This window comes from Tasmannia lanceolata, unplaced genomic scaffold (assembly GCF_043159265.1).
Source record: "Tasmannia lanceolata isolate RefF3 unplaced genomic scaffold, GAP_Taslan_0.1 ptg000037l, whole genome shotgun sequence".
NCBI classification, from domain to species: domain Eukaryota; kingdom Viridiplantae; phylum Streptophyta; class Magnoliopsida; order Canellales; family Winteraceae; genus Tasmannia; species Tasmannia lanceolata.
Window position 1 is genome coordinate 9,395,590 of NW_027518714.1, and position 14,730 is coordinate 9,410,319.

The 14,730-nt window shown below is 40.6% G+C and overlaps 1 protein-coding gene across 1 annotated transcript; it reads left to right on the plus strand.

Annotated features, from left to right (window-relative positions):
* Positions 1–3,933: 3,933 nt before the first annotated feature.
* On the plus strand, positions 3,934–14,163 carry LOC143862264 (cold-regulated 413 inner membrane protein 1, chloroplastic-like). The gene is made up of 6 exons (XM_077373271.1): positions 3,934–4,192; positions 4,294–4,407; positions 13,016–13,111; positions 13,284–13,348; positions 13,591–13,660; positions 13,773–14,163. The coding sequence occupies exons 1-6, from the start codon at positions 4,044–4,046 to the stop codon at positions 13,936–13,938; spliced, it is 660 nt and encodes a 219-aa protein (XP_077229386.1). The 5' UTR covers positions 3,934–4,043; the 3' UTR covers positions 13,939–14,163.
* Positions 14,164–14,730: the final 567 nt, after the last annotated feature.

Below are 14,730 nucleotides of genomic sequence, written 5' to 3' on the forward strand. Positions count from 1 at the left end.
AGTGTGACCTACTATAGGACACTCTGATGGACTGTCTGATTTGAAATGGATTGTGATGAGACGCGCTCCCAATCCAATCCGGCCAATAACATATTTGAATCGTGGCCACTGAGACATAGGTGGATCCGATCTAGAGTGGATCCATTGACACCGTTAGTACTTCTTAGACGAGTCTAAGAAGCATCTTTTTATTTACCTCTATGAGAGAGAGGACACGCAGTCGACGTCAAAGTAAATGTCTAGCGTGACGCCAAGCTCTTACACTTTTGAAGGAAAAGAACTGGTCTCCACCTCTCTCTTTCTTATCTTCTCACACAACACCCACATCTGCGCGTGATGTTGACACTGTGTTGACACCCACATATTCTAATGCGTCATGACAAGAGAAGGATAACCCAATTCTGTCCATGCCTTTCGGATGGAAGCAATATTGACTTCACACGTGTGAATCAGCCTACAATTATAGGATGTTCATATTATAAACGATTGATATCAACACTCTCTTGCTTAAACAATGGCACATTGTACTCCTTTATTTAGTTGTTAAGTTTGTCACAATTTGGATAAGGGAACCTGTATGTTAGACCCCCAAATTCCCCCGGCCATCCTACTGAAGTTTTGGGTGTCATGAAGATGAGGCTAGCTAGGTTGGGGCTTATTTAGAGAGGAATTTGGAAGGATGGGACAATAGAATGTTTGGCTAAGAATGATCAATTAAACTTGCTACAAAACTTACCTTATACTCCCCACCAATCCAAAATGGGACGAGGTTCAAAGCCTAGGAGCCTTAAGATCCTTTCCTTCACTCAATCTCAAGCACTTAAGTAATGTTTGAGAGTCAGACGCCTTCTCTTTCTAGATAATGTTACAGTTGTCATCCTTGCGTAAGCAGAGCTCTAATCCTATTAATTGAAGGGTTATAGCTTGCTAGTGAGACTTGATCATCTTAGACAATTCGTTAGTGCTTTTTCGCTGACTTGGGGTCTTGGCATTTTCCTCTTCTTCCGTTGAGAGATGAATAAGAGGCTAATTTCTTAGGCTGTTTCTTCTCAACAACAACAACAGTTGAGTCTTGGTTATTCTTTTTGTCATTTGTGAAGCAAACAACACAATTAAGAATAAGAAGTCCTAAGGAGAGATGATAGTACAGGAGAAAGAACCATCACTCCATTGGGTGATTATATCAACATTTGTTATTCACTCACCAAATCCCATCCTCGAGGGATTAGGTTACTAAGACTAAATGAAACATACGGTTCATTTCCACCATGCAATTCCAAGACCAAAAGAACAAGTGAATTAGTTAGAATTAGTAAGAGGAGATCACCTTTTGCAAGCCGAAACTTGCTTTGACATTACTGTTGAAAATCTACTATCAAAATACAGGTATTTTAATTATTTTATTAAAAAAAAGTTTTTGACTTGACATCCACAACTCAGGCCGTGTTGCATTGGAATGAGGCCAACCCAAGCCCAACACGAGGTAGCATTTCCTCAACCCTAACTGGACCCAACTTGAGTCTCGGGTCGTGGAGCGTCAACCCTAACCCAACCCACCTCTAAAAATCTCAACACTAACCCGACTTGTCAAACCAAGTTTTCCAAATCGGGCTGGGTTGAGTTGGGTTAACCCAGGGCAAAAACAGAAATAATACAGAAAATACAAAATAAAAATAAAAATAAAACACAACTGAAAGCCGTTGAAAATCACTATAAAATTAGAGGATGGAGGGCAAATCCAATCACCACTATTTGAGATGAAAATCAATTCCCCATTGGTGGCAAATGGTTATCCATTAAGTGGGGAAAATGGTATTTAAAAAGCAGAAAGATTATGCTTTTACTCTTGCAAGAACAGACTAAACCAGCCCACGCCCTCAACCCTAACCCAACCGGAAATTAAATTGGGTTGGCTTCTGTCAACCCAACCCAACCGAGGTAATGCCAACACAACCTGAGCCACAGTCGAGTTGAATCCAACTACCCAAGTTGCAACCCTATATTGCTAGCTGGAATGCTAGCTGCACAGACAAAGGTTTGAAGATGCACCTCACATACTAAGATATTTTTTAAAAAGGCACTAAGGATTGGTTGTATTTGGTGTAATTGGTTGTTTTGTTTCTAGTAATTTTGGTAGCGGTCCATCTGGGCCGCTCCTTTCTTAATGAAATTATCCTGCCATTTCAAAAAAAAGAGAGAGCACTAAGGATGATTTTAATGATCTTAAGTTTGGTCGATTTCCAGGTAACAATGCTCAAAGAAAAAAGATTATTTAAAAAGGAATAAAATAAAGGTTTGCTATTTTCTTGGCATATTTTTCCACGTGAAGGAAGTATGGATGCTGATTTGGCGAGCCAATTAGATGGCTAGGATTGATTGCCCATCTATGTTTTGGCCCAAGATCATCTCCCTCTTCAATAACAAACATAGGCCATGTGTATAGACTTGATATAGACATGCCTCAATTATTAAAGGGATCCCTAAAAAAAGTTAATTATACTTGCAAATCTTAAAAGGGCAGAATCATGACAATGCCCGCATGTACAAGAATATGCTCAGTTGGTCTGCCTACATTGCCCATTATTATATAGTGGGCCATATTTGGTTGATCTGAACCGTCCATCTGATATGCCTTAAGAGTGGATCCAGCCCATTGATGTGGGCTGTCAAAAAAATAGCAATCCAACCTTCACGATTAAAAGTATACAAATGGTTAGGTATTATGATTGTCCAGCTGTAGCATCCAACATGAGGTCTAGAAAATTGACGGTCCTCATTTGTCTCTACAAAAGGTAGGGGCCGCAATACAATATTATACGAACCTCATTTGTCTTTACAGTGGAGTCGCGCTCTACCGTTGAATTTCTTAATTGGAAAAAGTACGGACCGTGACTCATGTTTTGAGAAATTACGGATTTCGAGCGCCTATTAAAACAAGAAAGAAACACCGGCTAATCTTCAAAATCGGGTGGTCAAAAGACCCTGATACCCTTTTGGCATCGATAGAGTCCTCCATTGTCATTACTGCCTATTAAATTGGTGCACTTCATGAGGCTTCTCTTGGTTAGTTTTGAATGTGCATTTGAGCCGACATAACCTTGGATTCGTTTCTATCTTGGCCGTCAGAAATAACTAGAGACAGATGGATGCTTGACACGTGTTGGAAAACTTTTTGAAACGCCGACGTTATTGAATACTTTTTTGAACGCTGTTGTTATCTTTTCTCGCTTCTCTTTTGGCTTAGAACAGTAACGTTATTGAATGCGTCTCTTTTGGCTTAAAATCTTCTTTCTTTTCTTTTGGTCTTCTTTATTTACGTCGGCGTACCCATTATTTATACCGGCGTACCCCATTATTTACGCTCGCGTAGCCTACTATTTACGCCACGTATCCATGAATGCCGCCGGCGTACACTCTATTTCCGTCGGCGTATCCCTTTATTTACGCCGGCGTACCCATGAATTCCGTCGGCGTATACCCTATTTCCGTCAGTGTAACCCTTAATATTTTGGCGGCATTCTCAGCCAAAAGAGACGTGAGAAATAATAAAATATTCAATAATGTCCGTTCTAAGCAAAAAGAGACATATTCAATAAGTTACTGTTATAAGCCAAAAGAGAAGTGAGGACCAAAAGAGAAATGAAAAGATTCTAAGCCAAAAGAGATGTATTCAATAACGTTATCGTTCTAAGCCAAAAGAGAAATGAGAAAAGATAATGATTGACTTTGGGTTGTCAGCGTTCCAAAAGATTTTCCCACATGTGTCAAGCATCCATCTATCTCTAGTTATTTTCGACGGCGAAGATAGAAACGAATCAAAGGTTTTGAAGATTAGCCCGTGTTTCATTCTTGTTTTAGAAGGTGCCAAATCGGTAATTCCTTGAAAAATTTGCCCAATTCCTTAACTTTTCTCCTTTTAATTCCTTCTTTTTTAATGCGACGTGGCGCAACCCACTGAGTCTCTCTCTCTCTCTCTCTCTCTCTCTTCAATTTCCTGATTCCTCAGCTTGAACCCCTTCTGATTTCTGAAGGATCAGGAGATAATGTCTCTTTTAATACCTTTTCGAAGCACTCTCCCTCTTTCAGACCCATCTTCTTATCTTCACTTTCATCCTCTTTCAACCCCAAAACAGAGGCTTTCTTTCCCCAACAACAAAGTCAACTACAAAAACTGCTACACACTCTCCCCCAGGTAAGAAAAGGGTAAAAAAACACTCCCATACCCATGAAAACTTTCTAGTGAATTTCATCTGAAATTGCTCCTTAGAATTTATGACTCAAAACTCTTTACAGGTTTTTACCCACCCATCATCACAAATTGAAGAAGATGAATCGACGAGGTGGGGTTGTTTGCTATTCTGCCTTAACTCCCGAAACCCTTCAATGGGTTTGTACCGTTTCATCTGCGTAAGTGATTGGGTTCTCATTCTGTTTATATTCATGAAGAATTTTGCAGAATCATATGATTCCCTTAATCTGGGTAATCATTTTTTATTTTTTTTAATTCCTCCTTTGAGAGGATTTAGTGGGTTGTTTCGTGAAGGGATTAAAATAGGTGTTGTGCTTTTGATCTATTAAGCATTCTTTGACACAAAGCTCAGCTAACCTGCTAGTGACCATGCCATAATATCTCTACTGATCTTGTTATTTAAGTTATTTTTGTTGAGAAAATCCGCCAGGCAAATCCAATCCGATCTTACACAAATATAACGGAAAAGTAAAATAAACAAGCCACAAGATGAACCAAGATTTTAAGTGGTTCGGCAAAGCCTACTCCACGGGCAAGAAACACGATCTTCCACTATGAGAAAAACAATATACAAGGATTACAATGGATTAAACCCAAACCCAAAACCCGCAACCCTTTCCTTGCTTCTCAAACAAAGACCGTACACAAGAGGTGACCCGAGAGAAAAGCCCAAGAGAAACCCCTAGAGAAAACCCAAGGAAGAAACCCTTTTTCTCCTTCTCTCCTTCTCTCTCACTCTCTTTCTCTTTCTCTCTTTTTTTTCTCTCACCAAGAGGCAGCTGACACACCTCTCTCTACTCTTGTTGTTCTTCCACCCAAGAAAACTACTCTCTTTTTAGTATTTAGGTTTTCCCCCAAAACCTAAAAAGAAAGGTTTCTAATTTTGCCTCTATTGCCTTCCCACCCAAGCAACCGGCTATAGGTGGGAAATAAGGCAACTTTCCAACAATCTCCACCTTGGCTTATTTTTCAGCCACCTGAAGATTTTCTGTTGATGTTGTCACCGGTCCGCTATTGCCGCAAACGACCATTGGCCTTCCAAAGTACCAGCTACACACCCTCGAATCACTTAGGTTCTAACTCCTCTCGATTCAATCAACACGGTCAATGCACATGTGTAGCTGCCAACCTGTTGACTAGGGCTGGCAACGGGGCGGGTCGGGGCCGGATGTTGGGGTCCCCTACTCCTTCTCCTCTGCGGGGAATTTTCCCCCTCCCCTCCCCACTGCGGGGATGGTGGGGAATCCCCCTCCCCTCCCCACGAGGAATATCTAATCCCCATCCCCTCCCCTTCCCCGCCCCGCATCCTTCGGGGACAATGACTTTACTTTCTCACTTTACTTTGTTAAATGTTAGGTTTAAAACTAAAGATTTGCTAGGGACAATCACTTCAGGCATGTTGTGGCTTGGCTATTGCATGTGAGAGTAGCCACACAACCCACACATAGGCTAAGATTTTGTCATATTCATTTTATTAACCTGGGGACAAAGGTGGTTGCTCTCAGATTCATTTAATTGATCAATAGTCCCTAGCAGATCCCTAATTCCCAATCCCACTTGCCAAAAAGTACTGTACGTGCCACACCATAGGAAGATCCAAACCGTCCATTTGATGGGCACACCATACTACCATAGGCATAGGATGATCCAAACCTTCCACTTGATGGGCACATTGTAGGATGATCCAAACTGTCCATTTGATGGGCCGCAACGTAAATAGGTTGTGGCCCAAAAATAATTTCCATATGATAATCCCAACCCTCTGATCTATAGAGGAATTCCATATTATGGTACCTTCTATAGATTGGAGGGTTGCAATCATCCTATGGAAATGATTTTTGGGCCGCAATTTATTTACGTTGTGGCCCATCAAATGGACAGTTTGGATGATCTATGGTGTCCTGTAAAGTACTTTTAAATTGTAGCCTATCAAATGGACGGTTTGGATCATCCTATGGCGTAGCCCATCCATTACTTTTTGAAAAATAATGGACTATACGAGCGCACACCATATAAAATCTCATCACTCATCAGAGAGATGTTGCCTTTATTTGGGGGAGGGAGATTTTCAAAGAATTTAATGATGCCTTACAGTGATGGTTCGATGGAGAGATTTTAGGGATTTCTAAGGGTAATATACTACTATAATGAGGGACAATGCCCAATGGATTATGGGTAAAAGAAAACATAAAAAGCTATTTCAGGGACAAAACTGTAGTAATGGAAATTATGAAAATTCTGGGGGAATCTTGTAGATATGTTTTGATTCAAAGGGGTTTCTAGTAGTTTTCCCAAAAAAAAAATACACTTAAAAAATACAAGAAAAAAATGGCATTAATGCGGGGCGGAGCGGGGCGGGGCCAACTCCATCCCCTTCTCCTCCCCTTCCCCGCACCAGAAATTTTTTATATCCCCTTCCCCTTCCCCACTCAAATCGGGGAATCCCCTCCCCAAGCGGGGCGGGGCGGGGCGGATCCCCGCTTTCCCGGGTGAAATTGCCAGCCCTACTGTTGACTCACCCAGTCAACCTTGGAGAGGAATCTCGATCCATCCTCCCCAACGCAGGTATTGTGATCCTCTCACCATCATCTGTAACCTGGAAACATGTCTCTGCACCAACTGCGAAGGAGATCTTACGTGTATGCACACTATTACCCTGTTTCCATCTAGCCATCGAGATCTTAGGAACACTAGTCACTGTGTTCCTAACCAGACGATACAATCCGCTACACTTATCGCCTTTCATCAGAACCATACAACTGCGTGTGATTTTCATAGCTCCACCTGCAGTTGAAAAACTGCAAACCCTGGAGTCCAACCGGCCAAGAGATATTAGATTCTTCTGTATCTTGGGACATACGCCACACCACACAAAGTACGAACCACTCCATCGAACATCTTGATCTTCACCGTCCCAACTCCCGTGACGTCACAAGTAGACCCGTCACCTAAGGACACTACACCAGCCCTTGTCTCCTGGAATGTATCAAAATATTCCCTCATGGAGCATACATGAACAGAGCACTCCGAATCTAAAATCCACTTATCATGAGGAGAAGTGTGATTACCTGTGGAGACTGTGAGAACGTCTCCAAACTCTTCGCTCTGTTCATCCGTTATCGCCACCACAGTATTCGTAGCACCATTGTCCACATGTTCAGCTCGCTTTGGACAATCCCGCTTGAAGTAGCCATATTTCTTGCAACGGTAACATTGCACGCCCTTTCCGCCGACCCTGGATCTTGACCTGCCTTTTCCTGATCCCCTGTCAGACGACCTTCCTCTTTCATTCCCACCATGAACAACCAACCATTGTTCTTCACTTACACCAAGAACATGTTTCTTCCGCATCTCATTCGATAAGAGCGACGCCGTGACTTTCTCTAACTTTGTTGTATCCTTATCATATAATAAAGTTGTCACCAAGTTGTCATACGAATCAGGAAGAGAAGTAAGGGTCTTCTTCCTTCAACTTTGTGGAGTTGATCCACAAGCCCGTTGAACACCGTGATGTGTTCTAGAAGATCTCCGCCTTCTTGCATCTTCAGCCCGTACAATTGCCGCTTCAGATACAACCGGTTGGCCAAACTTTTTGACATATACAGCTTTTCCAACTTCTCCCATAATTTAGGCGCGTCTTACTCTTCCATAACATTAAACATAACGCTATCTGCCAGACATAGTCGAATCGTGCTGCCCGCCTTCGACTAAATGTCTTCCCACTCGGCACCCGTCATCTTTTCCGGCTTCCCATCCTTTCCCTTCAACGCCTTAGCAAGGCTCTGTTGAACTAGTATGTCTTTCACCCTCATCTGCCATAGGGTGAAACTGTCATTTCCGTCAAATCTGTCGATGTTGAACTGAGTAGAACTTGATTTTACCGCCATCTTAGATTACTCCGCACTTCACGGTGTAGCGCTCCACCTCGAACGAGAATCTTTCTTGGACAATCTTTCTACTCCCAAAAATCGCTCTAACCGTAATCTAACCACAACACCCACGATCACTCCACCCGGCCTTGACGATCGCTCCACCTGAGCTTTGATACCACTTGTTGAGAAAATCCGCCGTGCAAATCCAATCCGATCGTACACAAATATAACAGAAAAGTAAAATAAACAAGCCACAAGATGAACCAAGATTTTACGTGGTTCGGCAAAGCCTACTCCACGGGCAAGAAACACGATCTTCCACTATGAGAAAAACAATATTCAAGGATTACAATGGATTAAACCCAAACCCAAAACCCGCAACCCTTTCCTTGCTTCTCAAACCAAGACCGTACACAAGAGTTAACCCGAGAGAAAAGCCCAAGAGAAACCCCAAGAGGAACCCAAGAGAAAACCCAAGGAAGAAACCCTTTTTCTCCTTCTCTCCTTCTGTCTCACTCTCTTTCTCTTTCTCTCCCTTTTTTTTCTCTCACCAAGAGGCAGCCGACACACCTCTCTCTACTCTTGTTGTTCTTCCACCCAAGAAAACTACTCTCTTTTTAGTATTTAGGTTTTCCCCCAAAACCTAAAAAGAAAGGTTTCTAATTTTGCCTTTATTGCCTTCCCACCCAAGCAACCGGCTGTGGGTGGGAATAAAGGCAACTTTCCAACAATTTTGCCTCTGATTTTTTGTATGGCATGATGATATTCTTGAAGGTTGTGTTTCTTCTTGTTCCTGGGGTACACTTGTATGGATTCTCTTTATTTTTTTTAACACCACTTGTTTGAGTTTCTTCATAGCTGAAACCCATAAAAAACGCAACAAACACCTATAACATATGGTATGATCACAATTCTAGAGAAGGGATATTAAGAGACCACAAACAATGAAATTCGCTAAGAAAATAAGAAGTAACAACCCTCTTTATAAAAATCAGGCCCCTTTCTCTCAGTGAGGGTGTTACTGTTTCCTTTTCATCCCCCTTTTCTTAATAAAGACTGCGATTTTCCATCCTAAAAAAAGAGAGAAAAAATTGCCCCATCCCCTCTTTACAAAATGGGTTTCCAAACCAAGTCCAACCCACCAATGTATTTCCTAAGAGCTTCCTGAAAGCAACAAAATGAAGGCATCTATCACTCGGCAAAGTGTAAAACTCAAAATATTGGAGCATCTCACTTATTGGCGTGAAATAACCAAATCGAGTAGAATTCTTGAAATTAATATTGACTTTTTGTTGGTAATCTGGGGTTTGGTGGACCTGCTACCGATTTATTAATGATAATGATCTAAAGCAAGTTATATATTCTTAGAAACTGAATGGTTTTTGTAAATTCTTAGCTTATTTCTTAATTTTAATAGCTGCCACTTAAATTTGTCAACTGTTATTTTCTTCATTTCTTTATGGCATCTTCTTCACATCCAATCTCTTCAATGGCCCAGTGCTTCATGCCTTCATGATTGTCTTGATTGACTTTTGTAATTCACTTCATGAGACAATAATTTGGATATGTTGAGGCATCATGCCAAACCTTCTACATATTTTGTGGTACATAAACCGGCACGCACATCACTTCACACCCTTTTGCAGCCTCCCTTCTTTTTTCAGCCATCCAGCCCCTCTCCGGTTTAGTGGAGTGGTGCCCTTCATCCTTTTGGAGTGGGGCACCACTCCCAAACTTCTAACATTTTGCAGCTTCTGTCCTTGTTCTTTGTATAGTAGATAGGAAATAAAATTTTTGCTCGGTAGCGGGACTAAATAAGGTTCAAATAACTGTTGAACTGACAAAGATATATGAATTATCTATGTACAACCTAGTTTCATTAACATTGAATTTACTGGAGATTTTGAGTTCTGAAGTCAACAAAGGTTTAAGCTATTTCTTGAACTCATCAATATTCAAGAGAGAAGGCCTTATTATCATTCTTCTTGGGACAATGATACCATTTTGTTGAATATGCTAAAAGATGACTTTCCACCACAATATTTTTATGAAAACGTTCGAGAATACTATTTACATGATTCTTCATGTTATGTGACTGTGTCCATGAGCAAGTGTGATCCCAAGAGCTTCCACTGTATGTGAAGACTACAGAGTACAAGATACCGAAGAGGTCTACGACCGAGACCTTTTATAGAATCCCAACCCTAATCACAATACAACAGTTTCACCCAAACACAAACTTTGCAATTTTCACATGTCAAAAGTACCCGTATTTTGTGTTCCGTGGGTGCTGCACCTGATCCCCCACCTAGGTGGGTTGACTGCATTCGGGTGCCTGTCGAACCCCCATCGTAATCATTGGGAGCCATAGGATTATACATGGGATAGACTTGGGAGACTTATGCAGAACAATTTATACAATCAAATTGGCTACCTATGATTATCCTATGGATTCTACTGTTCCAAAAGCCATTAATGAACGTTTTGTCTCAGAAGTACTCAAGAAAATCTCCTAGCTCGAAACACCCACATATACAACCAATTTGTCTTTGAAGACCCAGGTTTGCCCTTCATTTAAATTGATTTGTCCCTGATGGCCCCACTTCCAATTATATGTGTTTTCCCTATGACTTACGTCCTTGCTTTCGGATTTCCTAGCTTTGACGTGGTCTATTGGCACATTTAGATTTTACTTATAATGATGTAATTCATGATTTGCATGGTGTATGTAGGGTATTCTTATGGTCTTGTTGGCACCAAAAGACCACGCACTAATTAATCTATTGAGTGTCTTAATACTACTATTTGCAAGAAAAACAGATCACATCAATGTAACTAACAGTCCACTAGATCAGGATGCTGATATTCATTGGCGTGACCATATTTTTAATTAAGTAGCTCTTTCTTTTTTTAGAACAAGAATCCTAGTTATTTCTTTCTAAGCAACTTGTTTCCTTTTTGTAAACGAGTCCTAGCTTGGCAACTGTGAAAGGTAAAGTTTGGGAAAGTTGGGTAGTTTTAGAAGGTAGAGAAGAATTACTTTAGAAAGGTAGGGCTTTCTCTTAGAATATATATACATGCTTAACATGCGTCGTGCAGGGTTGTTTCATGGCTTGATGTTTTTTATGAAACAGTGACATTTTGTCTTTCTTGTTAAGAAGTTCTTTATTAAACTTCGGTTCTTTGTGGAGTCGAAGGTTTTTTCGATTAGAGGTAGACGGAAATCAACCCCCGACTCGTTCTTCGTGCTTTTGGCTACGCCATTCATTGCTAAAATTGTAGGATGCCCACATTGGATGATGATTAGGTCGTGTTACATCCATTTGGGATGATGACCACTTGGTCATAGCTTGAAAGTACACTTAAGAAAATTAAGGGGCCGTTTGGATACGTGATTTTAGAATCCAGGTTTTTAGTTTGAAAACAGCGTAAAAGAGGGTTCATGATCAAGCAGCTGTATGCTGTCCTGACAGCGTTTCTTGGATTTAAAGTGAGAAATTCAGGTTATAAAAATCTCTCCTGCATCCTGAGATTTCTAAAACCTGGAAATATGGGAGGATCTGCTACTCTCTTGCTGTCGGAAAGAAAGACGAGAAGTAAAAAATGACGGCTGGTCAGCTTCTTCTCTTGTCTCTTAGCTACAATTTTGAAGAAACCCCGGATTCTAAAATCTGCGTATCTAAACGGCCCCTAAGTGTCAAAAGCTCATACGAGTCATGAGTCAGAACATTAAGAAATCGAGTCACTAGTGAAGTCACAGGTTGACAACTATGTCTGCAACACATTGGAGTGGGCCCCATAGGCCCCAACCCATAGAGAAGTGGTCCCCATCTTCCCCAGATCTGGGCTCACAAACTGCCACAGTTCCATTCTTCTTTGACTCGTGCTTTGGCTGTCACAAACAGCCCCACCACTTCCTCTTCATGTATAGATTTTAATAACCTTGTGGGTGCTCTAATAGTTTCACTTGTTGATCCACTATATCTTCAACCTCAATGTGAGATTGTACTGCATTTTGGACCAAGGTTTTAAATTTCAGTTTCGGTTGGAAATTTCGGTGGAAATCCTGTAAAATCAAGGAAACATATGGAAATATATGTAAATGATAGAATTTAACAATGAAACTTCAGGAAATGCTAGAATAAGCACAAATACACACTTAGAAACCATCACACAAGCATGACTACTATCCATAATGGTTTAAAAATATCGAACACCGAGTAACATGCACTGTCGCGCATAGTGTTTAAAAACGCGGATGTGACGCGGATAAGAAAAATCCTTGTCAACTCTACGCGGACGCGGCCAAGAACGCAGTTGACGCGGTCAACGCTGTCATAACTCAGGAGAGTCAAAGGAGTTTTTATTGACTCTACAGGGCTAAACGCGGAACGCGGCCAAGAAAATCCTTGTCGACTCGGGCGAGTTCCTTGTCGTGTCAAGGAGTTTTTAAACACTGGTCGTGCATGTCGGGTAATTTAGTACATACAAAATTTCACATGCAGTTCATATAAATATTTGTACATAATACATGCACCACATTTTGCACGCAATTCATGTACATATAATTATGTAATACATTGTAATATAGTATACTACTATTACACTTACGAAACATTTCGGTCATTTTGTGTCGGTTTCGGTGGGGATGGAAATAGAAACATTTCGGTCATTTCGTGTTGGTTTCAGTGGAACATGTTATGGACACACCATAATGCTCATGGCCCATCTAGCCATGGCACCTAGTAAAATCCACGCATGCTTTTGGTACTTTCTTTGAGGACTGGAGGCAGTTTAAAGGAAGTATAAGAGTTTGCTGTTTCAATTTTTAAAATAATGTTGTGTTCGCAAAATCTTTGATTATGTTCTGATGGAATTTGATTTAATTTTCTAGGGCATTAATGCTTGCCAAAGGCACTGCAGTTCAAAAATCTTTTATTGCTCCTCTGTTTGCCCTCCAAGCACCTGCAACCGTCATCTCATGGATGAAGTAAGCCCATCTTGACCTCATCATTCTTTTCTTTTTCTTGTTTAAGAACCATGCACCCTATTCTTCACCATATCTGTATTGTTCCATAAGCATCTAAAACTTTATTGTCTTGGCTACTTCAAGTACGGTGAATCCTTAATTGGTTGTCAAATTTTGCCTGATTGGTTGGCAGCGGTGAATATGGCAGTTGGAGTGCTTTCTTGGCACTTCTGGTTCGTCTTTTCTACCGCATTCCAGGTGGGTATGCAGTTGAATTACTTATTTTGCATTCAATGTTATAATACTTTCTTTCTTTAGTTACACAAATCTAGTGTCAACTAACAGAAAATAATAATTCGATTTGAATCTAGCTAGAGTAGTATGCCTCGAAATAAGTATTATGGCGCAACCCAATGTTCTCATCACATTTAGTTCCCTTTGTGCCCTGGTTCGCTTTCAACTTCTTTTAAGCAATAAATTAACCCAACTTTTGGTTTCAGGTGAATTGGAGCTACCGTTCTTGACTTTGCTGCTTGTGATCGTTGCTCCTTATCAAGCAATGAAACTAAGGTAAGTAGGGCATGTGTGCAAGAGCACAAAAGCTCAGAGACATATAACATCTGTACTCTGGTGTTTTCCCTTCAAAAATTTTAATTGTGTTTTTTTCTGTTTTCATTGACAGAGGAACACAAGCTGGTGCGATCATTTCCTTGGCAATAGCTGGATTTTTGGCTTTGCAACATTTCTCGAGGGCAGGAAGCTTGCAGAGAGCGTTCGATCAAGGATCGATCGTTGCCACCTTAGCCATCATCTGTATCACTGCTGTACCATGCTTGCTTTTGTTCTGATACGCTTTTTCACCAAGAAGCCTCATGATAACCTGCTTAGAAATGAACTGGCAAGCTCTGCATGAAGCTTTTTTGTATCTTGCTTTGGCCGTGTGAATCTTTTGATAGAAGTATCATTTTAGATGTAGAAATAAAAAAATTGATGTAGAAAATTGTATAATACTTAAGAGGTTGCTTTTCAATAAGAAAAACTCAATGAAATAGCCATATTTGGCAATTTGAACATGTTTACACAATTGGGATCAAGTTCTAATACTTAAGTAAATATGGTCTTTATAATTTTGTTGCCCCTTAAAAAAAAATGTAAATATGGGTTTTGACTTTCAATTGCATTTTGGTATTATAGTTACACCAATACTAAGGGGTTTTTGTTGCATGACAAATGCTGTTCTTGTGCGTTCTGTACAGACCAGTGCTCTTTGGGTCATATACAAGGGAGATGATAAAATCCAACAATAAATAAAGAAAAAAAAATTAACAGATTTACAAGGAGCAGAGCAAAGTAAATTCGTTAAACTGCGGATAATAGCAGATATTGGAAACAGTTAATATCTATGGGCATGTTCGGCAAGGCTTCTCATTCTCTCCGCTGAAGGAATCAGGTAGAAGCTGATTGGATTGATGAGATTCTGTGGAGCGACTCAGAATCTCATCGCATAACAACACAAAAATGAGAAATTTTAGAAACGGATCATGATGGCCGTGGCTTCCAAACAAGATTCTACGGATTTTTATCACTTTACTCATTTTTGGCACCTACAAAATCGGTAGAAACCACATTTTAGATGGTTG